Here is a 26,210-nt window from a genome sequence, read left to right on the forward strand (position 1 = left end):
AGGTGTTTGGTATGGGGATAGAGGGGTACAGTGATGCTGAAGATTAAGTGAAGAGCTATGAGGTGTTTGGTATGGGGATAGAGGGGTACAGAGATGCTGAAGATTAAGTGAAGAGCTATGAGGTGTTTGGTATGGGGATAGAGGGGTACAGAGATGCTAAAGATTAAGTGAAGAGCTATGAGGCATTTGGTATGGGGATAGAGGGGTACAGTGATGCTGAAGATTAAGTGAAGAGCTATGAGTCGTTTGGTATGGGGATAGAGGGGTACAGTGATGCTGAAGATTAAGTGAAGAGCTATGAGGCGTTTGGTATGGGGATAGAGGGGTACAGTGATGCTGAAGATTAAGTGAAGTGCTATGAGGTGTTTGGTATGGGGATAGAGGGGTATCGTGATGCTAAAGATTAAGTGAAGAGCTATGAGGCATTTGGTATGGGAGATGGAGGGGTACAGTGATGGTGAAGATTTAGTGAAGAACTATGAGGTGTTTGGTATGGGGATAGAGGGGTACAGTGATGCTGAAGTTTAAATGAAGAGCTATGAGGCATTTTGTATGGGGATGGAGGGGTACAGTGATGCTGAAGATTAAGTAAAGAGCTATGAGGTGTTTGGTATGGGGATAGAGGGGTATCGTGATGCTGAAGATTAAGTGAAGAGCTATGTGGTGTTTGGTATGGGGGATGGAGGGGTATCGTGAGATGCTGAAGACAAAGTGGTCGGATTCAGGGAACTGGAAGTTGTTGAAGTGATGGAGGGCATGTGAAGTGGGGAGGGACTGGACTGGAGGGGACAAAACAGATTTGAGCTATGTGAACGCCAGTTTGGTGGGGCAAAATCATGCAGAAATGATGGTTCTGCCAGACAATTGGATTTGTAGATCTTGAGTTGGAGTTAAAACCAGACAGTACAAGTTTGGGAAATGTAGGGTTGGAGGGAGATGACCAGAAATGATGAGTTCAGTGATAGTGTGTGATTCAGTTGTTTGATGAGTTTTGGTGGGGTCCTGTTGGAGGGGTAAGTAAGAGGAGTTGTCTGAGAGATGTCGTCTGGTTTCAGCCAGATAGAGGTCAGTACACCAGACCACAACGGCACACCCTTGTCTGCGAGTCTGACAGTAAGATTGAGGTTAGTGCAGAGCGATTGGATGGCCAGGCATTCTGAGGGGGTGAGGTTGGAATGTGAGGAGAGTGAAGTCGAGAGGTTTGATGTCTCAGAGTTATTTGGAAATATAAAAGTCCGGAGCAGGCAAAAGTCCAGAACGAGGTGTCCAGGAGGAGGAAGAAGGTTTAAAGCAGGAGAAAGGTCTGTAGTGGAGGGTCGAGAATCAATGTTGATGTAGGCGTGAAGATGGAGCCGACAGAAGAAGACGTGTAGAACTCATTGAGGTGTGGATGAAAGGGGGATGAAGGTGAAGCCTCTACTGAGGCCAAAGCATTTGTTCAGTCTCTGAGAAAGGAAGGTCGAGAGGGATGGTAAAGACCAGCCAGGGGTTGGGGGTTGGTCAGTGTTGGGGAGGAGGTGGGGAGTGAGCATGGGGTGGATCAGGAGGTGGAAGGTAGGATGGATCCAAGGGAAGGAGGGGAAGGATGTGGATTAGAGGAAGGAAAGGGAAGATGAGAGGGGCCAGGGCGAGAGTTCACATCAGAGGCATGGTCCAGCGACCTCCAGGGCCAAGGTGAGAGTATGCGTTGGATTTTATTTAATTGCACAACAAATTAAAAACTGTAACTGCTTAATATTATAATTTTTGCATCAGGGTTTAATAAACTAAAGGATAACCTTTAACTCCAGAGTTCACAACTGTGCAGTAATGCTGCCTTTTTGGTGAGGTTTATGCTGGCCATCTGTGGTGGATGTAGAAGAGCCCACGTTACCTTCTGAAGAGCAGAGAGTGTATCATTTATTCTTTCACCAATGGAGGAACTCAGCAGGTCAGGGTCACGGATGGAGATGGACAGTCAATGTTTTGGGTTGGGACTCTTAACTTTTTAAAAACATTTAAACTCACAGGGTAACAAACCCTTTCGGCACACGAGTCTGTGCTGCCAAATTACACCCAATTAACTTACACCCCTGGTATGGTTTGAACAGTGGGAAAACCCACTCAGTCATGGGGACAATGTACAAACTGCTTCCAGTCAATGCGGGATTCAAACCCCAGTGACTACTGGCGCAGAAACAGTGTTAACCGCTATGCCAACCATGCCACCTCTTCGCCAAGGCTAAAGTGGGTGGTGTGATATCGACTATCTCAAGGAATTGGCTGGGGAAAGTGTGATTGGACAGAAGGTGGCAGAGACAGGTGAAGGGAAAGATGACTGGGAGGAGGGAGTAAGGCCAGATATTGGGACAGATGATAGTTGCCTTCTGACAGAGGGGTAAGCTTTATGGAGTAAGGGCTAGTGAGGTAGAGATTTTGGAGGAGAGGGATTTGTACCTCATGGCTGCTGATAATGGGACTAGTTAAAATTAGAGACTCAAAAAGACAGAATTGGAAGAGTCTTGTGGGATAAGAGGCCACATAAGGGTTTGAAAATTTTAAAATGGGGCATTTTTAACATTAGAGGCATTGATCGATGAACTAAACCAATGGACAAATGCAAAGTCCAGGCTCATTATCAGTGGTCCAAACTGTGTGAGTATTTCTCTTTTGTTTTTGATTCATTCAGCATTGGAACAGGCCCTTCTGCCCACTGAATTGATGCTTGCCATCAACCATCAGGTACCTAGCTACATTAATGCCATTTTCCAGAACTCAGCCCACAGCTATCCCATGGAATTTCAAGTGCTCATCTAAACAGTTCTTGCATGTTTTGAGAGTACCTGGAAGGGGAATCGCAATGGTGGGGGGGGGGGGGGCTGTTAGGCAGCGGGGAGTTGGGTTACTGGCTGATAGAGCTGCACCCAGGCAGCCGCTTACAGCAGCTGCGCATTTGGGTGCCTCGGCGGAGCCCGGCAATCCGCTGATTATCCGTCCCAGAGGAGGGTTGGTGTTGGCGCATTCAGGTGGGTACTTCATCGGCCACATAGGGGTGGAATATGTGGCTTTACATGGGGGTATTCTGGCCACTGAAAGAGCATCCTGACTCCACCAACCCCTCAGGCAGAGGGTTGTGATCACGTTGCATTTAGGTCGACCTCTGCAAATCAGGTAGTGTCACTCAGAATATAACGTCAGGCCCGTGGGAAGAATGCAAGAATATAAGAAGATGAGAATAAGAGCACTCTTCAGACCTGCGCTGCCCTTCAACATGATCAGGACTAATCTCGCTCTGGTTCAAATCCCTGCACGGAGTTTGTATGACCTCCCCATGACCTGCATGGATTTCCTCCTGTGATCAAGTTTCCTCCCACTTTCCAAAATATAGGAAGTTGGTTGATCAATTGAATGTAATTGAACAGCACAGGTTTCATCGGCTGGAAGGGCCTTATCGTCACATTTTTAAAATAAAATAAAATTATCTATCTGTTCATCCAAAAGGATGAAAAGTTGAAGGTAGCTGATCTGTCTTCTGTTGACTGGGGCATTCCCAAGCAGGAAGTCATGAAAATATCAGAAATAGGAGCAGGAGTTGGCCACCTGGCCCATTCAGTTTGCTTTGCCGTTCAATAAGATCATGGATGATCTGACAGTGGACTTAACGCTTCCCCATAACCCTTAATTACCCTACAATTCGAGAACCTACCTGTGTCTTAGTTACATTCAGTGAGGCAGACTCGAGCTCTTCTTTGGCAGAGATTTCCATAGGTTCATGATCTGGGAATAGAATTCCATAACAAGCCGCTTTCAGGTGGAACAGCCGGGAGGATGCGGTTCCGAAGCCAGCTGCAGGTGTGCGTGAAGCAACATTCAGGTGGCGGCGCTGGAGGCACTTGTTCTGGCACCTGAAAGGTCTGCAGCGGGGAGAGGCGCTGCGGAGCAAATGCCGGCTCCTGTCGACTGTGGCCGTCATTCCACTCACTTTCAGGGGGAGCTCTCAGAAGTGGAGAATACACCTATCCGAGGAGGGTTGGGCAAGTACCCTTCGGGTCAGGGTTCTCTGCTTTCAGGTGGCCCCCAACAACCGCATTCAGGTATTTTAGGTGGCTTTACATTGGGGTAGTCTAATCATCCCTCTTACCTGATGCACTGCAGTGAGATGAGAAATTGGCTCAATTAAACAGATGCAATGCAGATGCAAGTCTCATGAATATGTTGTTTTAAGAGGTCGTCCAACTGTTTTAGCACCAGTTGCCAACCATTCTTGGAAATTACCTGTGATTGCTGAAGTAATTGTGAGGCAGGTGCAGATTACTACACAGCACCAGGAGAACGGCATCAGCCTCACGGCTTGGATTGTAAGTACCTTTCACTGAATCGCTGGTACACAGCCAAACATCACAGATCCATGGAAGGCTGGTAAAGGCTGCACAGGGCTAAAGCTGGAAAGCCAACACTTGTTTATCTTCAGTCAGGCTTGACCCATTCACTTCTCACTGACGTCCTCCATCTGCACACCTACAATTGCCCACTTGTCGTTTCCTCATTCAAACGAGTTTGGGATGTGACCAGTTGCAGAATTGTTCACCTTTTCTCTGATCCACAGAGGTTTATGTTCATTAAAGTGTGTGTCTCCTCTTGGATTTTCTGAAGGAACGGGTTAATCGCATGGTAATATCACTCATAATATTTTGATAGATTCTGATAAAGTATGCTTTAAATATCCAATGCTTATTTATAAACAATAAATCTATCACAGAAATTTATCTGAGCTTGTCATTACAGTGAAGCATGGCAAGTACATTGAATATCAGCTAAGTATATTGAAATAATTCAGCATGTTCAAAACTTTACATATTTATTGACATTTTGACTAGGTTTGTTAAACAAATTTGGCAGTTAATTGAAGTACAGTATTTGCACTTTGCCTTAAAATATTAGCCAAATATGTTATGAAGTGGCCAAATGTGTCAGATATTTTCTGAATTTATTTGAAACATTAGCTTGGTTAGTTGAAAACAAATGTCAGGTAACTGTTTTTTGTGTCCTAATTTGCACTGTCTCATTCACTCATTGCTGTTATCGCAAAAGAGTTAACTTGAAAAACTGCAATATAGGGAATCATTGGTTAGGTTGGGTCTTGATCCCCTGGAGCCAGCGGAGAATGAGGGGAAATTCGATAGAAGTATTCAGAACTATGAGGGATACAGATAGGGTAATTACTGAGGTCAAAAGGAGTCACTCATCATTGGAATTCAGTTTTATGGTGAGTGGCCCAAATATACTCATCATTTTTTATGTTTCTGTGGACATTTCTCTTCAGCAGCCTCTTTTCTGCCTGTTTCTGCTTCTAAACTGAATACATCTATTTCTTTGACCAAACCTTTAGCCACCTGTTCTAATTTCTCCTTAATCACCTCCATCTCTCTATTGTCTAATTACCTTCTTGTGCTGTGCCTTGCGCTGCACAGTCAAACGTGCCATCTTTTACACTGCAAGCGAAACATCTGCTCTCCCAGATGGATGCAAATAATCCCATTACCAGTGGGTCCCCCTTATCCATGGTTTCCTTTTCAGTTACCCATCATCAAGTGTGGTCCCAAACTGATCTGACTCCCCCGCGCTCTTCCCACAGCCCTGCATCAGTCCACACACTAATCCCACTGCTCTGCCCTCCACACCCCTGTATCACTCCCCACACTACTTCCACTGCCCCACCCTCTCCCCACAGCCCTGTATCAGTCCCCACACTAATCCCACTGCCCTGCTCTCCCCACAGACCTATATCAGTACCTACACTAATCCCACTGCCCTGTTCTCTCCCCACAGATCTATATGTCCCAACTAATCCCAATGCCCTGCTCTTTCCCCACAGCCCCGTGTCAGTCCCCACACTGATCTCACTGCCCCGCTCTCCTCACAGTCCTGTTTCAGTCCCCACACTGATCACACTGCCCCGCTCTCTTCCCACAGACCTGTATCAGTCCCAACTAATCCCACTGGCTTGCACTCTCCCACAGCCCCATGTCAGTCCCCATACTGATCCCACTACCCCACTCTCTCCCCACAGCCCCGTGTCGGTCCCCACATTGATCCTTACTTACAAATAAAAAGTTTACAGGCACACTATAATATCCCATATAGCTTTGCTAAGTATACAATATGATGTTCGCACAATGTCCACATCCCATAACACCCATTTTCACAGAACATATGATGGATGTTAAACGACGCATGTCCTGTGTAGAGTTTGGTACTATCAGCAGTTTCATGCATCTGCTGGGGGTCTTGGAACATGACTCGCTGATAAGGCGGGGGGGGGGGGGTGGGGGTACTACTTTATCTGCATCCAGAACAATTGTTGCTGCTCAAAGGACATCTCCAATCTCTACCTCATCACTGCAAGTGGACACTGGCAACTTACATTTCTTGCCATGGTCTCAACATAACAACACTGACGTTTTCAGAAGCATTCTGACAATAGAGTGCTTTGGAACATTTCAGAAAAAAATGCAAAATGTGCTTCATAAATGCCTATGTTAGCATTCATTTCAAAGGGGGTTGTGTATAAGAATAAAGAGGTGTTGATGAGAATCTATGGGACACTGGTGAGACCTCATTTGGAGTAACTGTGTGCTGTTTTGAGTCCCATATCTTAGAAAGGATATCTCTTTCTTTGGCTTGGCTTCACGGACGAAGATTTATGGAGGGGTAATGTCCACGTTAGCTGCAGGCTCATTTGTGGCTGACAAGTCCGATGCGGGACAGGCAGACACGGTTGCAGCGGTTGCAATGGAAAATTGGTGGGTTGGGGTTGGGTGTTGGGTTTTTCCTCCTTTGTCTTTTGTCAGTGAGGTGGGCTCTGGGGACTTCTTCAAAGGAGGTTGCTGCTCGCCGAACTGTGAGGTGCCAAGATGCACGGTTTGAGGCGAGATCAGCCCACTGGCGGTGATCAATGTGGCAGGCACCAAGAGATTTCTTTAGGCCGTCCTGTCACGGTGCACCTCTGTCACGGTGGCCTGTGGAGAGCTCGCCATATAACACGATCTTGGGAAGGCGATGGACCTCCATTCTGGAGATGTGACCTGCCCAGCACAGTTGTATCTTCAGCAGTGTGGATTCGATGCTGTCGGCCTCTGCCATCTCGAGTACTTCGATGTTGGTGATGAAGTCATTCCAATGAATGTTGAGGATGGAGCGGAGACAACGCTGGTGGAAGAGTTCTAGGAGCCGTAGGTGATGCCGGTGGAGGACCCATGATTCGGAGCTGAACAGGAGTGTGGGTATGACAATGGCTCTGTATACGCTAATCTTTGTGAGGTTTTTCAGTTGGTTGTTTTTCCAGACTCTTTTGTGTAGTCTTCCAAAGGTGCTAATTGCCTTGGCGAGTCTGTTGTCTATCTCGTTGTCGATCCTTGTATCCTATGAAATTGTGCAGCCGAGATAGGTAAACTGGTTGACCGTTTTGAGTTTTGTGTGCCCGATGGAGATGTGGGGGGGGCTGGTAGTCATGGTGGGGAGCTGGCTGATGGAGGACCTCAGTTTTCTTCAGGCTGACTTCCAGGCCAAACATTTTGACAGTTTCTGCAAAACAGGACGTCAAGCGCTGAAGAGCTGGCTCTGAATGGGCAACTAAAGCAGCATCATCTGCAAAGAGCACTTCACGGACAAGTTGCTCTTGTGTCTTGGTGTGAGCTTGCAGGCACCTCAAATTGAAGAGACTGCCATCCATGCGGTACCGGATGTCAACAGCGTCTTCATTGTTGAGGTCTTTCAAGGATATAGCAAGGTTGGAAAGGGTACAGAGGAGGTTTACCAGTTTGATTACAGCAATGAGAAGGCTAACATATGGAAACACTTAGTGGCTCTTGGACTCTATTCATTAGAATATATTATCAGATCTCTTTAAATTCATGAGTCTTTTAATGAGTTGTCTTTCAGAGAGATATTTTTCACATGAGTGTTTTCACAAGTTTCCCCATATCTTGTTAGGATTATGGATCTGTGATCTTCCCAATGATTTCTTTCTTAATCAAGAGTGAAGTGATCTTACTTAGCTTAAAGCCAATTATTTTGAGTATCTCCTATGATAAGGATAATACAATGCAGAACAGCATCTCCATTTATCTCCAGAGATGAATGTTTCACTCCTGTCTTTCAGAGGATGGCCAATCTCTTCAGTATCCAAATTGTCTCTCTGTCTTCAGTTATATGTTTCTCTGAAATCATGTGACATGACATCACCGCTGTTTCAGTTTTATTTCTCCAAATTATCACTTCATGTCCATGAAGCATCTGACGTCATCTCTGTCCAAGAGGTTTAAGTGGTTATGTGTCCTGAAAGTCTGAGTGCATGTCACTCAAGAAAGAACTTGAACAAATGCACAGCTGCCAGCAGTATGTTGTGTATACATACCCATTGTCCTGGAATCACTTAAGATCCACATCAGTTTCAATAGTGTCTTGGTCTTCCAGACTTGGCAACTCCAAAATAACCTCTCTCTCTGAGTGCAACAGTGTCTCTGTAAATGTGATGTGACCTGTGTGTGACCCTGTCCACCCATAACTAACTTTAAGATATCACACACATACATGAAGTATAGTTTAACATTGAACTAAAGATGAATCATAGCACATTCAACACAGCTGATTAGCTGAAGTAATTAACTCAAGTGTTCTTTGATTAATCAAGTCAAGGTTCCTCTATACTTTTTTTTTTCTTTTCTTTGGCTTGGCTTCACGGACGAAGATTCATGGAGGGGTATGTCCACGTCTGCTGCAGGCTCGTTGGTGACTGAGAAGTCCGATGCGGGACAGGCAGGCACGGATGCAGCGGTTGCAAGGGAAAATTGGTTGGTTGGGGTTGGGTGTTGGGTTTTTCCTCCTTTGTCTTTTGTCAGTAGTAATATGTATAAACACATAAGTTTTACTTGCTTTGTTTACCTGTCATGGGGCACAAAGAGACGCCAATTGTGCAGAGCCCCCACCAAGAAGAGAAAGAGAAACAAAAGAGTAACTTTAGGTAGATTGAGCATCCATGAATCCTTCCAAGCCCTTGAATTTGCCACATCCTGTAACCTCCACAGGTGTATGGCCTCAGCTTGACCAGCTGTGTGGCTGTGGGAAACACCATGACCAACTGTGTGACTGAGGGGAAACACCTCAACCAGCTGTGTGACTGTGGGGCAACAACATCACCAATTGTGTGACTGATGGGCAACAGCTGTGTGACTGTGAGGAAATACCTTGACCAGCTGTGTGACTTGTGAAGGTGGGAGAACTCCTCAACCTGCTGTGTGAACTTGGAGTGAGGGAACACCTCAACTAGTTGTGTGACTTTAGGGCAACACTCTGACCAGCTGTGACTATGAAGAAATGCCTCAACCAGCTGTGTGACTGTGGGGAAATACCTTGACCAGCTGTGTGACTTGTGAAGGTGGGAGAACTCCTCAACCTGCTGTGTGAACTTGGAGTGAGGGAACACCTCAACTAGTTGTGTGACTTTAGGGCAACACTCTGACCAGCTGTGACTATGAAGAAATGCCTCAACCAGCTGTGTGACTGTAGGGAAACACCTCGACCGGCTGTGTGACTTTGGTGTGAGGTAACACCTTGACCAGCTGCATGATTGTGAGGGAACATCCCGCCAGCATTGTGACTCAGGAGGAACAACTCGACCTGCTGCATGAATGTGAGGGAACATCTCGCCAGCAGCTTAAATGTGGTGGAACACCTCGACTGGCTGTATGAATCTGGGGGAACACCATGACCCGTTGTGTGACTGTAAGGGAACACCTCGACCAACTGTGTGACTGTGAGGGAACATCTCGCCAGCTGCGTAAATGTTGTGGAGCACTTCGATCAGCTGTGTGAATGTGGGGGAACACCACAACCAGCTGTGTGACTGTAGGGGAACAACTGGACCAGCTGTGAGACTGTGGGGGAACAACCCGACCAGCTATGTGTGACTGTGGTGGAACAACTCAACCAGCTATGTGTCTGTTGTTAACAACTCGACCAGCTGTGTGACTGTGGTGGAACAACTCAATCCGCTGCATGACTGTGGTGGAACAACTCGACCAGCTGTGTGACTGTAGGGAAACAACTTTACCAGCTGTGTGACTGTGGTGGAACACCTCGACCAGCTCTGTGACCGTGGTGGAACAACTCAACCCGCTGTATGACTGTGGTGGAACAACTCGACCAGCTGTGTGACTGTAGGGAAACATCTAACCAGCTGTGTGACCGTGGTGGAACACCTCGAGCAGCTGTGTGGTGGTGGGGGAACTACTTGACCAGCTGTGTGACTGTGATGGAACACCTCGAGCAGCTGTGTGACTGTGGGGAACAACTGGACCAGCTGCGTGACTGTGGGGGAACAACTCGTCCAGCTATGTGTGACTGTGGTGGAACAACTCAACCAGCTATGTCTGTTGGATAGCATCTCGACCAGCTGCGTGAAGGTGGTGGAATAACTCAACCAGCTGTGTGACTGTGGGGGAACAACTAGAGCAACTGTGTAACTGTGATGGAACACCTTGACCAGCTGTGTGACGTAACTGTGGGAGAACACCTCAACCTGCTGTGTGGAGTGAGGGAACACTGACTAGTTGTGTGACTTTAGGGCAACACCCAGACTATCTGTAACTATGAAGGAACAGCTCAACCAGCTGTGTGACTGTGGGGAAACACCTCAACCAGCTGTGTGACTTTGGTGTGAGAGAACACTTTGACCTGCTACATAAATGTGTGGAAAATCTCGCCAGCTGTGTGACTGTGGAGGAACAACTCAATCAGCTGTGTGACTGTGGGGGAGCAACTTGAACAGCTAAGTGACTGTGGAGGAACAACTCAATCAGCTATGTGACTGTGAGGGACCACCTCAAGCAGCTGTGTGACTGTGGGGGAGCAACTCGACCAGCTATGTGACCGTGGTGGAACACCTCGATCAGCTGCATTACTGTGGGGAAACAACTCGACTAGCTGTGTGACTATGGGGGAACAACTCAACCAGTTGTGTGACTGTGGGAGAACAACTCGACCAGCTGTGTGACCGCTAGTTGTGAGACTATCGTGAGAGGTAACACCTTGCCAGTTGTGTAACTGTGAAGTAACACCTCGACCAACTATGTGACTATGGTGTGAGGGAGCACCCTACCAGCTGTTTAACTGTGGGGGCACACATCAACTAGCTGTGTGCCTGCAAGGGAACACCTGGACAAGCTGTGAGCGTGAGCTAATACCTTGACCAGCTGTGTGACTGTGGGGGGAACACCTTGACTAGCTGTGTGACTGTAGGGGAACACCTCTATCAGCTGTGTGACTGTGGGGGGAACAACTTGAGCAGCTGTGTGACTGTGATGGAACACCTCAATCAGCTGCGTGAATGTGGTGGAACACCTTGACTAGATATGTGACTCTGGAGGAACACCTCGACCTGCTGCGTGAATGTGGTGGAACACCTCGATCAGCAGTGTGACTGTGGTGGAACACCTCGATCAGCTGTGTGACTGTGGGGGAACAACTTGACAAGCTGTGTGACTGTAGGGGAACACCTCGACCCGCTGCGTGAATGTGGTGGAACACCTCGACCTGCTGCGTGAATGTGGTGGAACACCTCGATCAGCAGTGTGACTGTGGTGGAACACCTCGATCAGCTGTGTGACTGTGGGGGAACAACTTGAGCAGCTGTGTGACTGTGATGGAACACCTCAATCAGCTGCGTGAATGTGGTGGAACACCTTGACTAGATGTGTGACTGCGGGGAACAACTAGACCAGCTGTGTGACTGTGGTGGAACAACACAACCATCTATATGTCTGTTGGGTAACAACTCGACCAGCTGAGTGACAGTGGTGGAACACCTCAACCAACTTTCTCTCTGTGGTGGAACAACTCGACCAGCTATGTGTCTGTTGGGTAACAACTCAACCAGCTGTGTGACTGTAGGGGAACACCTCAATCAGCTGTGTTACTATGTTGGAGCACCTCGACCAGCCGTGTGGCAGTGGGGAACAACTTGACCAGCTGTGTGACTGTGGGGAACAACTAGACCAGCTGTGTAACTGTGGTGGAACACCTCGACCAGCTTTGTGACTATGGTGGAACAACTCGACCAGCTATGTGTCTGTTGGGTAACAACTCAACCATCTGTGTGACAGTGGGAGCACAACTCGAGCAGCTGTGTGACTGTAGGGGAACACCTCAATCAGCTGTGTTACTGTGGTGGAGCACCTAGACCAGCTGTGTGACTGTGGGGAACAACTCGACCAGCTGTGTGTCTGTTGGGTAACAACTCAACCATCTCTGTGGCAGTGGGAGCACAACTCAAGCAGCTGTGTGACTGTAGGGGAACACCTCAATCAGCTCTGTTACTGTGGTGGAGCACCTAGACCAGCTGTGTGACTGTGGGGAACAACTCGACCAGCTGTGTGACTGTGGAGAACAACTAGACCAGCTGTATGACAGTGGTGGAACAACTCGACCAGCTTAGTGACTCTATGGGAACCCCTTGAGCAGCTGCGCGACTGTGAAAGAACACCTCGAGCAGCTGTGTTACAGTGGTGGAACACCTTGACGAGCTGTGTGACTCTGGAGGAACACCTCGACCCACTGTGTGAATGTGGCGGAACACCACGATCAGCTGTGTGACTGAAGGGAAACACCTCAAGCAGCTGCGTGGCTGTGGGGGAACAACTCGACCAGCTGTTTGACTGTGGGGAACAACTCGACCAGCCGTGTGACTGTGGGGGAACAACTCGACCAGCTATGTGTCTGTTGGGTAACAACTCAACCAGCTTTGTGACAGTGGGGAACAACTTGACCAGCTGTGTGACTGTGGTGGAACAACACAACCAACTATGTGTCTGTTGGGTAACAACTCAACCAGCTGTGTGACAGTGGTGGAACAACTCAACCAGCTGAGTGACAGTGGTGGAACACCTCAACCAGCTTTCTCACTGTGGTGGAACAACTCGACCAGCTATGTGTCTGTTGGGTAACAACTCGACAGTGGTGGAACAACTCAACCAATTGTGTGACTGTAGGGGAACACCTCAACCATCTGTGTGACAGTGGGAGCACACCTTGACCATCTGTGTGACTGTGGAAAACACCTCGACCATCTGTATGACTGTGGGGGAAGACCTCAACCAGCTGTATGACTGTGGGGGAACAGCACTAGCTGTGTGACTGTGGGGGAACACCTTGACTATCTGTGTGACTGTGGGGGGACACCTCAACTAACTGTATGACTGTGAGGGAACACCACTAACTGTGTGACTGTGGGGGAACACCTTGACCACCTGTGGGAAAACACCTCGGCCAGCTATATGACTATGGGGGAACACCACTAGCTGTGTGACTGTGGGGGAAGATCTCAACCAGCTGTATGACTGTGTGGGAACACTACTAGCTGTGTGACTGTGGGGGAGACCTCAACCAGCTGTATGACTGTGAGGGGACACCTTGACCAGCTATATGACTATGGGGGAACACCACTAGCTGTGTGACTGTGGGGGAACACCTCGACCGCTATGTGACCATGGGGCAACACCTCGATCAACTGCGTGATAGTGGTGTGAGGGAACATTTTGTGCAGCTGTGAGAATTCGCTAATCTCAAAGGAATTTCAGAAAGATTTTGCCTGCCTTTGCACTGATTAAAAAGAGAAACACCCTGTGTAATGAATTTCATTTACATTTTGCTTTATTTGTTTACTGTCTAACAAACATTCCCAGTTGTTTGTTCCTTTAACTTTACTCATGGATCTATTGAGAAGGCAGCTTTGTCAACAGTTTATTGCCCTGGAAACCTTAACCTCAACCTGTCACTGCTATTTCTTTTATCCCATCCACCTCTCCCTCACAATCCTGTGTTTGCAATGAATGACCAGCTCAATGTTCGAAGCAGGAAACAAACAACCAAATGGAGAAATGAGATCATAAATCAAGTGCAGAAAGGAAACTAAAACAAAAGAATAAAAATGATTAAATTAAAAAAATATTTCTGTCAATTCACCGACAACAAAGTTTTGAAGGAATGAAACTCCACAAATAATTAATATTTTGCACAAGATAAATTATGACTAATCTGTTTAAATTAAACCTTTAATTATTTTTTTCATGTTCTTTTTTCTCCACTCTATCGTCCTTTACCATAATGATGTGCCCCATTGGATATATTTAGCCATGTTTCACCCTCAATAGTTGGTGACTCGCACTGGTCAGCCCCTCTGAACTGCGGGAGGGCAATATATAATTTTTGAATTGGTGATAAGGATAAGAATTCTTCATGTCTGCAGATGCTGAAATAGGGAGCAAAAAAGCATCAGCAGGTCGAGAAACATCAGTGGAGGGGAAAGGAACTGGCCACGTTTTGGGGCAAAACTGAGCCATTGCTCTACCTCCCACTGATGTAATACACCTCCAGCAGATTCTGTCTTGCAGATGATCGCCAAGCCCTTAGTCTGATTGCAATGCTTTGAATTAGTCAATGTGTGATACATTTGTGGACGTGTCTATGGGGTAAAATTGGCCCACTCAGATTGCAGGCTCTTTGTTATATTGGATGTAGAATTATGTGGAAAATCATAATTTGTTGCTTGCCTTTAAAAACTCTTGAGATGCAGTAGTCATGAACTGTTCTGCTATTTCCAGTGGAGCTGGGTAGGTTATTTTGGGATCTATTTGGGATTTCCATTTCCAAGACAGGATGTTGGGTGAAATAGAAGGGGGAATCTGCAATTGATAAGGTTCCTATGTGGCTGTTTAATGAGAAAGTTTGCAGATGCCAGAGTTAAGTGCCGGAGAAACTCAGCAGGTTACGCAGCATCTACACGAAGTAAAGAGCAACCAAAATTATGGGCACTTTGGCTGTTTCCTGAGGTGGCGGAAGTTGCTGGTATGGACGGGAACATTAGGTTCTGCCTTGGATTTTGTGAATGTTTTGTATAGAAGCCTTGGTGCAGCAGAGGTGGGAGAAGGGATGTGAACAACCTGCCATTCAGCTGTGTGACATTGTCCCGGATGATGCCGAACTTAATTTGTCAGAACTGGTCGGAAATGGCGTTTCATCACATTCCTAGCTTTTGTCCTTATAGATGGTTGGAAAGGCTTTGGGACGCCAGCAGATGAGCCGTCCACCCTCGAACCTGCTCTTGAGCTTCCGGTCATGAGTGTTCCCCAGGATGTCGATGGTGGGTGACTCAGCCTTGGTCATATCATTGAATGGGTTTGATGCTCTTTTGTTGGAGGTAGTCTGTTTGAATTGGATATTAAGGACAGGATGTTCCCCAGGATCCACCATTTCACCGTAACGTACTGTCATTTTTTTCCTTCAAACTTTACAGATGAAAAGCGCACAAGGTCGAAAGACGCCAAGAGATAAAAGAAGCCAGCAATCTGTCAAGGTAAATGTATTCCAGTAGTCATCAACGCTCCCATGTGTGAGAGTTAGAAGGGATTTTTTCGTGTGCATATTCTGTTTGATTCTCATGTATTTTTCCACAAGTGCTGAAGGGATGAGACAATAATGGAGATTAATAATGGTCTATTTGGGCCATCTGAGCCATCATGGACTCCTGAAAACCTAGCCTTCCAAGCCAACAAGTGTTTCATCTCATCCCGAAGTGTAACATTTCACTTTGTTAGGAAGGAAGCAGACCCCTCTGACAAGGAACACGAATCAGAGTTGGATGCCCACTTGAGTTTCCAGGCTGTTTTTGGTGTGAGTCATTCCTCGCTCTGGATCTAGCCTTTTGGAATCACATGGACTGACCATTTGTCGCTAGGGTCGGTGTTGGCCAATGTGGTAACTCATGGTGTCACCCCCACCACCCCCCACCCAGGACTTCCTCCTGCACCGGACTATACAGAATCAGTCGTAATGTTTTTTTGTACTAATGTTACTCGTTATTTTTTAAAATCTGTTGCTCATTATTGATCTAGGTTTTCACAAGTACCGTTTACCACAATATTGTAGCTACAGTACCAGAAAGTCCGACCAAGGCAGGGACTATATAAAAACCCTGGGCAGCAACAAAAACAACAGTGTGTGCCAGTGATTCGAAGCATCGTTGTCATTGGGCAATGATGACAGCCCATTATAAGGTTCAAAAAGTAAATGAGCGTCGAGTTTTAACCTCGTAGGCATATTTATACATGTGAGCTGGGCTTACGAAAAATGTTTTTGTTGCTATAACAAACTACAAGGATATTTCTATAAAAAAATAATAAATTTCTGCTGAAACACAACACAAAAATTTTATAGATGGTCATTTTGGTGTCACCCTCTCTGATGGTGTCAGCCAGTGGGGTCTGCACCCTCCGCACCCCACCCCCCCCCAGTGATGCCAATACCATTTGTGTCCACAGATGCTGAGTTCCTTCAGCTTCTGATTACCCTTTATCCATGGTAACATCTCACTCTGTTTCTTATCAGGAATTGATCAATCTCTATCTTCAAAGTCATCACCCTTCGAAGAGATCTAAACACTCAAGAGGAGGGCAGTCCACCTCATGCTTTTTTAAAAAATAATGCCACTGGTTCTAGATTCTCTCCACACACCCCCTATCAAGACCCCTCAGGACCTTATATGTTTCAATCAAATTCCCTCTTATTTTTAACTCCAGTGACCGCAATCCTAGCCCATTCAAGAACTCCTCATCCATTCCAGTTTAGTAAGCGTTCTCCAAACTGTTGCCAAGACACTGAACAGCTTCATTAAATACGCTGACCAATTTTATATAATGCACAAAAGTGCTGGAGAAACTCTCCACCCTTTTCTGGCTGGCAGTACTTGTCCTAACCCTCAATAACTCATCCCACTTTCTCCAGATCAAAAAGGTAGCTATGGGTCCCAACTATACCTGCCTTTGGGCTATGTGGAGTAATCCATGCTCCAAGCCTACACAGGCAAGGTCCCCCAACTCTTCCTCCACGTCAGCGCTGACTACATTGCTGCTGCCTCCTGCACCTATGATGTTTGTCAACTTTATCCACTTTGCTTCAACTTCCATCTCAACCTCAAATCCCACTTGCTAATAATCCCTCCTTTCTTTTCTCACAATTCCTCCACTGTTTCTCCCAGGATGAGGCCTTCCATGCTAGATCATCGAGATGTCCTCCTTCAAAACACATGTCTTCTGCTCTACTACCATCAACTCAGCCCTCACCTGCATATCCTCCACTTCTCTCAAATCTGCCCTGGCCCCTTCCACCCCCCAGACATAACAAGGACAGGATTTCCCTTGTCCTCACCTATCACTCCACCAGCCTCTGCACCCAACCTATCATCCTCAGCAATTTCCACCACTTACTATGTGATCCTACCACCAGACCACACCTTCCCCTCTCGTCCCCTCTCCACCTTCTTCAGGGACCTCTCCATATGCGGCTCCCTCATCCATTCCTCCCTATGCACTAATTACTCTCTTGAAACCTACCCCTGTAACCAAAGGAAATGCAAGTATACTTGCACCCTCACCACCATTTAGGGCCCCAGTCCTTCCAATTAAAGCTACACCCATTGTCAATCTGGAGGGGCCATTTCCATCATTGGTGTCTCCCATTGTGGCCTCGGAAAGACATAGTGTACTTTATTGAGCTCCTTCGCTCTGTCCGCTGAAATAATGGGGATCTCCCACTGGCAACCCCTTCCATTTCCCCATCCCAATCCCATGTTGACACGACTACCCATCGACACACACACTGCCAAACTGAGGCCAACCGCAAATTGGAGGATCTGGGCATCCTCCAACCAGATGGCATTAACATTGACTTCTCTGGCTTCTGTTAGCTCCCCCATCCTTTCCCAATCCCTGTATTTCCTTTCCCTCTAGATCTGTGTGTGTGTCTCTCTCTCCCTCTTTCCCTGTCCATCTGTTTAGGTTCCTCCAGCTCTGCATTCACAGAGGAAACTCCCCCCGATCTTAAATTCTTAACTTTCCTCCTGCCCTCCTCGCCAAGTCCACGCGTGACCTTCTGCCTATTACCTGTGCTCCTCTCCTTGCTCCACCTTCCCTCCTCCCCTGGCTTTCTTCATTCATGTGCCTCCCTGCTTTCTGCTCATACCTTGATGAAGTGCTCAGGCCCAAAATGTTGGTTGTATAATCTTTGCTTCCTAAGGATGCTGCAGGACCTGTCGAGTTTCTCCAGTGCTTTCGAGTATTAACCATTCTATTAACATTCCGAACTACGGACATCCTGAAAATACAATTTAATTTAGATCCAAAGATTTTTCTAATTGGGGAATTTACTGAAATGGTTTTGGTTAATGAATTAGATAAATTCCAAATAGCATTTTTACGATTAGCGTTGGCAGTAGCGAGGAAATGTATAGTGGTTTTATGGAAAGATCAGATGGAACTTAATCTACAAAGATGGCATTCAAAAATGAGGTCTTGTACACCATTGGAGAAAATAACATAATATACGGGATAAATATTATGTATTTAGGAAGATTTGGAGCCCATATTTGGATTGTTTTAAATTGAAAATTTGAGAATGGCAATGGGTGCAGCTTCACCTCCACATTGTAAGAGATGGAATGATTTAAGTTATTCTCCTTACTTTCTTTTCTTTCTTCTTTTTTCTTAGGGGGAGTAGTTTAGTGGGTGGGGGAGGTGGTAGGGGATTGGGGGGGATTAGGATCTCTTGTAGGGTTTTCTGTAGACTTTGTAGTTTTTTTTCTATGTAACCATGTAGTATATTTGGATCGTTGTTAACGTTTTAATTTTGTAATTTTGGTTATAACTTTATCTTCTAATAAAATATAATATTAAAAAAATATTCCTAATTACTCATGCCACCGACATACTAGCCTTTTTTGAATCATCATTCTTCAAGGATCAGGTCTGCATTTTCTCACTGTTTAGATAATGTGCTTTCAAAATAAATCCTGCCAAAATGAACAAATTCCTATTCTATTTGCCAGAGCTTTGTCCACTCATTTAACTCATTTTTGCAGCCTCCTTAAGTACTCATTGCAGCTACCTTCCTGCCTATCTTTGTGACATGAATACACCTTTATCCAAGACATATGTAGAAATTGAACAAAGTTGAGGACCTGGCAATGTGACCCATTACATCCTGCTAAGACAGAAAATGAAAATTATCCAGGCAGGTAGATGATGTCCATTTGTCTCAATTGCCTTTGAGCTCTCCTGTGGCAACAGATTTTGGCTCTGATCCCCACTCCAAAGTAGATCATTTTTGACAAGGCTCCCACAATTCCTGTTGCAGAATGAAATTGCTCTTACAAAACTCTTCTCTCACCCAGAAAAGACCACGGTGAATGGTTAAAGAGGTGTGAAATCTGACTATCATGTATATTATCCCATTTCTTCATGTAAAAACATAGGAACAGAAATAGGCCATCGGGTCTGGCACACGATTTAAGCATGATCTGATCCATTTCCCACTGCCCAGAATTCTCCCCATAGCCTTTGACACTTTTGAGGTGTGGTATGAGCTATGGATTACAGATGACACATGATGAGTCCAATTTACAGTATACAAGACAGCAATCAGCAAAAACAGGAACATTTTCAATCACCACAATACACAAAGGTACTGGAGAAATTCAGCAGGTCACGCAGGTTGCTTCCTTCTGCCCATGTATACTTCCTCCAGACTCTGACCTCCAGCACCTTTGGGTATCACAGCATCTGCAGACGTTCCAGCTAAACAACATTTCAAATCCCATTTTCAGGATTTGTTACTGGGCAACTGTAAAACTGGATGACAGGAGTCACATAGACATCGCCAAAATGGATGATTTCAAATACATCAGTTGATTTAAATCAGTGTAATAACTTCACAGTCACTTTCATTGAAGTCAGTTATTTACTTCAGGAATTTTTTTAAGAAATTGGATTCTGGTGTTTAAAAAGTTACAGTCGGATTTTGGTTCCAAACCACCCATATTATTGGTCTAGATTTCTGGATTACCCATTCTGTAATATCACCAATACAACTAGATAATCCTAACCATGTAAATTCAGGCAGGTATTAGGGAAACCCCAAGGGCCTGATAATCTACATCCTAGGGTACTTAAAGAAGTGGACATTCAGATAGCAGATGGTTTAAGAATTATTTTCCTGAACTCGATAGACTCAGGATCAGTCCCCATGGATTGGAGGGTAGCTAATGTTACCCCACTATTTAAAAAGGGGGGTGGAGAAAAAGCGTGGAATTATAGGCCGGTGAGACTTACATCAGTAGTGGGCAAAATGATGGAATCCATTATTAAGGATGTAATAGCGGAGCATATGACTACCAGAGAAGGGATCGGAGAGACTCAACATGGATTTACAAAAGGTAAATCGTGCTTAACAAATCTATTGGAATTCTTTGAGATGGTGACAGGTAAAATAGATGGGGGAGAGCCAGTGGATGTGGTGTACCTGGATTTCCAAAAGGCCTTCAATAAGGTCCCACATAAATGACTGGCATGCAAAATCAAGGCTCTTGGGATTGGGGGCAAGGTATTGATGTGGATTGAGAACTGGCTGGCAGATAGAAGACAGAGAGTTGGGATAAATGGCTCGTTTTCTGAGTGGCAGGCGGTGACCAGTGGGGTACCACAGGGATCTGTACTGGGAACCCAGCTGTTCACAATTTACATTAATGATCTAGATGAGGGGATTGGATGTAATATCTCCAAATTTGCAGACGACATTAAGCTTGGAGGGGTTGTGTGCACTGAAGAGGGGGTCAGGAAGCTCCAGTGTGATTTGGATAAATTGGGGGTCTGGGAAAATACATGGAAAATGCACTACAATGTGGATAAATGTAAAGTTATCCACTTTGATAATACAAACCGGAGGGCAGATTACTATTTGAATGGCAATAGATTGGGAGATGGGGAAGTGCAGATAGACCTAGGGGTTCTTGTGCACTAGTCACTGAAGGCGAGCATGCAGGTACAGCAGGCGGTTAAAAAGGCCTTCATATCAAGAGGGTTTGAGTATAAGAATAAGGATACCTTACTGCAGCTGTACAGAACCTTGGTGAGACCACACCTGGAGTATTGTGTGCAGTTTTGGTCACCTTATCTGATGAAGGATGTTCTTGCAATGGAGGGAGTGCAAAGGCGATTCACCAGGCTGATACCTGGAATGGCAGGAATAATTTATGAGGAAAGATTGCACAATTTGGGATTGTACTCGCTGGAGTTTAGAAGATTGAGAGGGGATCTCATAGAGACATAAAATTTTGGCAGGACTGGACAGAATGGATGCGGAAGGGATGTTTCCAATGGTGGGGGAATCCAGAATCTGGGACCATGGTTCGAGGATAATAGGCAAACCATTTGGAACTGAGATGAGGAGGAATTCCTTTACCCAGAGGGTGGTGAATCTGTGGAATTCATTGCCACAGAGAGCAGTAGAGGCAGGTTCATTAAATATATTTAAGAGGGAATTAGGGGTTACGGAGAGAAGGCGGGGACGGGGTACTGAACTTTAAGATCAGCCATGATCTCGTTGAATGGCGGAGCAGGCTCGAAGGGCTGAATGACCTACTCCTGCTCCTATCTTCTTTGTTTCTATGAAATACCTGAACTATAACATAGAAAAATCCCCGGGCTGTTATACTGGGGATTAAACAGAATGACCATGAAGAAGAAGGATGAACTGATGGTGCTTTCTTTTATTATGAGTGCTGACAGTAAACACTTCCTTTTATTGGTCATCTATATTTCTACTCAATAAAGCCTTTGAGTGGAGAATGGAGAAATGGGCTGACTGACAGGTTATTGCTCTGTTTATTCATTGCCAGGGCTGGTATTGAATATTATCCCCACTGTTGCTTCATCTGTGTAATCTGATGCAAGATGAAATTTGAGAGAGACAGGCTCCTCAAAGAAAGCACTGTGCTCTTTATCCTAAAACAAATAATCCTACTTCATTGGCACCCATCCATAACTCGGAACATTAATTTCCTCCAACACTGGCTCACAGTGGCTACCAATTGTACTGTCTACAAAATGCCTTGCAGTTACACTGATGGGTGCTGCACTGACAGCACCTCCCTGTAATGGAGTTGTGTATATCTTTAGTTTAATATTAAACTGTGTGTATATATAAAGTGGACAGGGTCACACACAGGCCACATCACATTTACAGAGACACCGTTGCACTCAGAGAGAGAGAGAGGTGTCATTTTGGAGTTGCCAAGTCTGGAAGGACAAGACCCAATGAAATTGAAATGAGTCTTAATTGATTCCAGCACAATGGGTGTGTGTACACAGCATACTGCTGGCAGCTGTGCAATTAATCAAGTTCTTCCTAGAGTGACATGCGCTCAGACTTTCAGGACACATAACCGCTTAAACCTCCTGGACAGAGATGAGGTCAGATGTCTTTTGGGCATGAAGTGATAATTTGGAGAAATAAAACTGAAACAGTGGTGATGTCATGTCACATGATTTCAGAGAAAACTATAACTCAAGGTAGAGAGACACTTTGGATACTAAAGAGATTGGCCATCCTGTTAAAAATTGGTGCAGGTGTAGGATTAGTGTAAAGAGGTAGTAGATGATCAATTTGATGGGATGAAGGAGCTGTCTGTCACCATGACTCCAGCACTGTGGGAGAACCTTCATCCAGAGAACTGCAGCAGATCAAGAAGGTGGATGGCCATCACGGCATGGTTAGTGTTGTTGCAGTCAGCACAACAGTATTACAGTGCCAGCCACCTGGGTTCGAATTTGCTGCTGCCTGGAAGGACTTTGCACATTCTCGCCATGACCAGCATGGGTTTCCCCTGGGTGCTTTGGTTTTCTCCCACCTCCAAAACACATGAGGGTGTAGCTTAATTGTGTACAGTTGGGCAGCATGGGTTTCCAACCATGTTGTATGGTTAAAATAAAAATTAAATCACCTTCTCAAGCCAAGATGTACAGTGAATACTCAGATTCCAATACTGAATTGCAAAAATGTCCCACCCACCCTTATTCCTCTCCGAAGACTAGCATGGAGCAATCCCACCACTTGTTCACCCACCTCTTCCTTCGTTTCTCATTCACATTTTCCTACCCCACGACTTCAACCAGCCCAGCTGGGAACATGATTGGATTAGAAACTGTCCCCTCTCCATTTTCTGGCTCAAGGTTCCTTTCCTGTGGAAGCTGGATGAAGGAAAATCTTTGGGTTGAGGTGAGAAATTGAAGTGGGGCCTATTCATATTTGGGTCCCACCTTATCTCTTTGTTCCAGTTGATGGAGAGGATGGCTCTTTCCCTTACTCCTCCATCTATGGAGTCTATCCTGTGCACTGTAAGGACAGGGATTTGGGATCCTATCTCTGGCTGACAATAGGAATCTCCTGATATATTTACGTTCATCAAGTGGATCCCTGAAAATCCCCAGGTCTCACAAAGCATGAAGTATATTAATTTTCAAGACTTGCGCCATGATACCCGGTGGACATAGCTTTTCATTCTGTCTCACAGAGCCAAAATCAATTCTCGCCTCTCCCTTTATCATATTGTCTTGGGTAAACTTATACCTCTCACTTTTTTTGTTTTAGATTGGTCACAGTGTTCGAACTACTGAAAGAAAACAGACACACACCGAGAGCAGTTCAGTTTATACAAGTCTTTATAACTAAATCTAAAGCTGAATTCACACGACAATATGCAAGCCCTTTCCAATTATACTCGTCAACGCCTGGACTGGTCCCAACTGCCAAAGCAAGGCAACGACTGCACACTTGTAGTAGGTTGTCGGGGCGCCGGTAGCAGCTTCTCTACCTCCCTCGACCGGGACGTTAGCTGGACTCTTGAAGTTCTTCTTCTTGCTGAGAGATGTAGCCACCTCTTCCAGAGTCTCTCTCTTCAGCAGTGGGACCATGGCTTATATTACCCAAAAGTTGTTTAATTCAGATCTTATCTCTTTGAACAAATGGTTTAATTATCTTCAAGGTCTCCTGACAGCCTGTGACCAACAAAAGACAACTGCATCTCTAGGCCTCATGGTGGAAGTTAGGTAATGTCTACTGATTCATATGCATCCCTGGGCCCCATTTCTGATGCAACTGCATCCCTTCTTGCATAAGCTGGTCTAAATCCTCCATTACACATATCAATTCACACCTTCTCCTGGCTTCAGTCTTTATTTTGATGCTTTCCTGTTCTTTGCGTATACCTTGAAGAAGAGCCTAAAACATCTATAAAGATCATAGAACATAGAACACTATAGCACAATATAGGCCCTACAGCCCTCGATGTTGTTCTGACCCATAAATCCCTTAAAAATAAATACTAAACCCACCCTGCCCTGTAACCCTCTTTTTTTTGTTCCATCAATGTGCCTGTCTAGGAATCTCATAAATTCCCCCAATGTTCCAGCCTCCACCACCATCCTCGACAAGGCATTCCAAGCACCCACAACTCTCTGTGTAAAAACTTACTCCTGATGTCTCCCCTAAACTTTTCTTCCTTCCCTTTTTACTCATGTCCTCCAATGTTTGCTGATCCTGCCCTGGGAAACAGGTGCTGGCTCTCCACCTTATCTATGCCTCTCATAGTCTTGTAGACCTCTCATAAGTCTCCTCTCATCCTTCTCCGCTGAAGAGAAAAGTCCCAGCTCTGCTAACCTTGCCTCATAAAACTCATTTCCCAATCCAGGCAGCATCTCCTCTGCACCCTCTCCATAGCTTCCACATCCTTCCTACAATGAGGTGACCAGAACTGAACTCAATATTCCAAGTGTAGCTCACCAGAGATGCAACTTTGCCTCCTATGGATGCTACAAGTCTTACTCCAGCATTTCTGTCTGTGTGTTTTTAGTAAAAATGGTACCCCTCAAGTTCCTGTTAAATCTCTCCCACCCCCACCCCCCTCACTTTAAACTGTACTCTGCTTACTTTCTCCCCTACTCTGGACAAGAGTCCGCGTTCACTCCATTTATTCCTTTTGTGATTTTGTTCATCTCAATTCTGTGCAGTGTTCTATAGCTTTACTTTCATCCACCTGAGTTCCAAGGAATGAAGCCCCAGCTTGCTCAACCTCTCCCTATAGCTTAGGCGCTTAGGCTGCCACCTCCCGCCACCACCCCCCCCCCCCCCACAAGTCCTGGCAACAGTCTTGTGAATCTTCTCTCCAGCATGATCCCCTCAGTTAGAGACAAGTAATGGCATTGGGTTTACTGAGTAAAGCACAAGCTTACTCAGAAAGTAAGACATTTTTGAAGCGTCTTTCATCGCCCCAGGATTCCCCAAAGCAATATGACCGTGGGTCATATTGTAACTAGGAAAAGAAACAGCCATTTTGATGTGGGGTCTCGACACAAATTGTAGACAATTTCTTACCTTCCACTAAGCTGCTTGGGTTCAGGTTTATTGCCAGAGTACAAACCTGACATCACATACAACCCCGAGATTCCAGTTCCTCAAGCAGCTTGACTTTTGTGTCATTTTTTTAAAACCAGCTCACCATACAGGAAGCAGATGTTACTAACATCTGTTTAATGGTGTTGGACAAGCGAAGTGCCATGGCTAAAATAAAGGCAGCAGTTCAAAGTACAGTATCATTCCTTTCACTTTAAAGGAGTGGCCCTATGCATTATATCATGCCTTGTATACAAGAGATGAATGGTGCTTTTTGACATAGGAATCCCTTCAAAACACAGCTCAGCTGACAGTCCTATACTTATAAGAGCATTTTCTTTTCTTGCTGCATAAACCCCATGGAACATCATCTCCCCAGTCTCAGACATGCGGTATAATGGGCTTCAGGGTCCTACAAAGAAAGACTTCTCTTATTTGGAAATGACCACACATAAGCAGTTAAAGGTGAAGTTGGAGTTGGGATATTATGTTGCAGTCGTTTATTCCACATCTGTTTAGATCTTGTCCTCAGGTGTCTGTAGTACTTGAACCCCTGAGTACTGTTGCAGTGCAACAGTGCTGGCGCAGAACACAGATGATAACGGACAATTTAAATTTAGACAGGAGCATCAAAAGCCTGGGAAATAGCTTCTTCCTGCAGCCTATGCGATTGATTAACAGTATTCTGTAACATTGGATCTCTTATAAATGAAAATATTAAAAAATAATTATATATATTTATTTTATATTTTATTATTAAGTGATTAGCATATGCTGTGTGCACCTTGATCCAGAGAATCTGGTTGCATATGTATATGTATAGTTTGATGATAGTGAACTTGAAATTGAACTTGCCTTGTGCACATCATTCTACAATAATGGGGTCACTATTTATCCGC

General features: G+C 45.4%; 1 protein-coding gene across 3 annotated transcripts in view; it reads left to right on the top strand.

Moving 5' to 3' along the window:
• The window catches only part of LOC138749995 (transmembrane protease serine 6-like), a 125,976-nt gene that overhangs the window by 6,928 nt on the left and 92,838 nt on the right, over positions 1-26,210 (top strand). For 2 of the 3 annotated variants that reach the window (XM_069912131.1, XM_069912133.1), the window contains exons 1-2: positions 15,123-15,175; positions 15,329-15,388. In XM_069912131.1, the coding sequence (XP_069768232.1) occupies positions 15,167-15,175; positions 15,329-15,388 (69 nt within the window). In that variant the 5' untranslated portion in view covers positions 15,123-15,166. Of the gene's footprint in view, positions 1-15,122; positions 15,176-15,328; positions 15,389-26,210 lie in introns of those variants that run through there. The other variant, XM_069912132.1, reaches the window with a different exon arrangement.

This window comes from Narcine bancroftii, chromosome 14 (assembly GCF_036971445.1).
Source record: "Narcine bancroftii isolate sNarBan1 chromosome 14, sNarBan1.hap1, whole genome shotgun sequence".
Classification (NCBI taxonomy): domain Eukaryota; kingdom Metazoa; phylum Chordata; class Chondrichthyes; order Torpediniformes; family Narcinidae; genus Narcine; species Narcine bancroftii.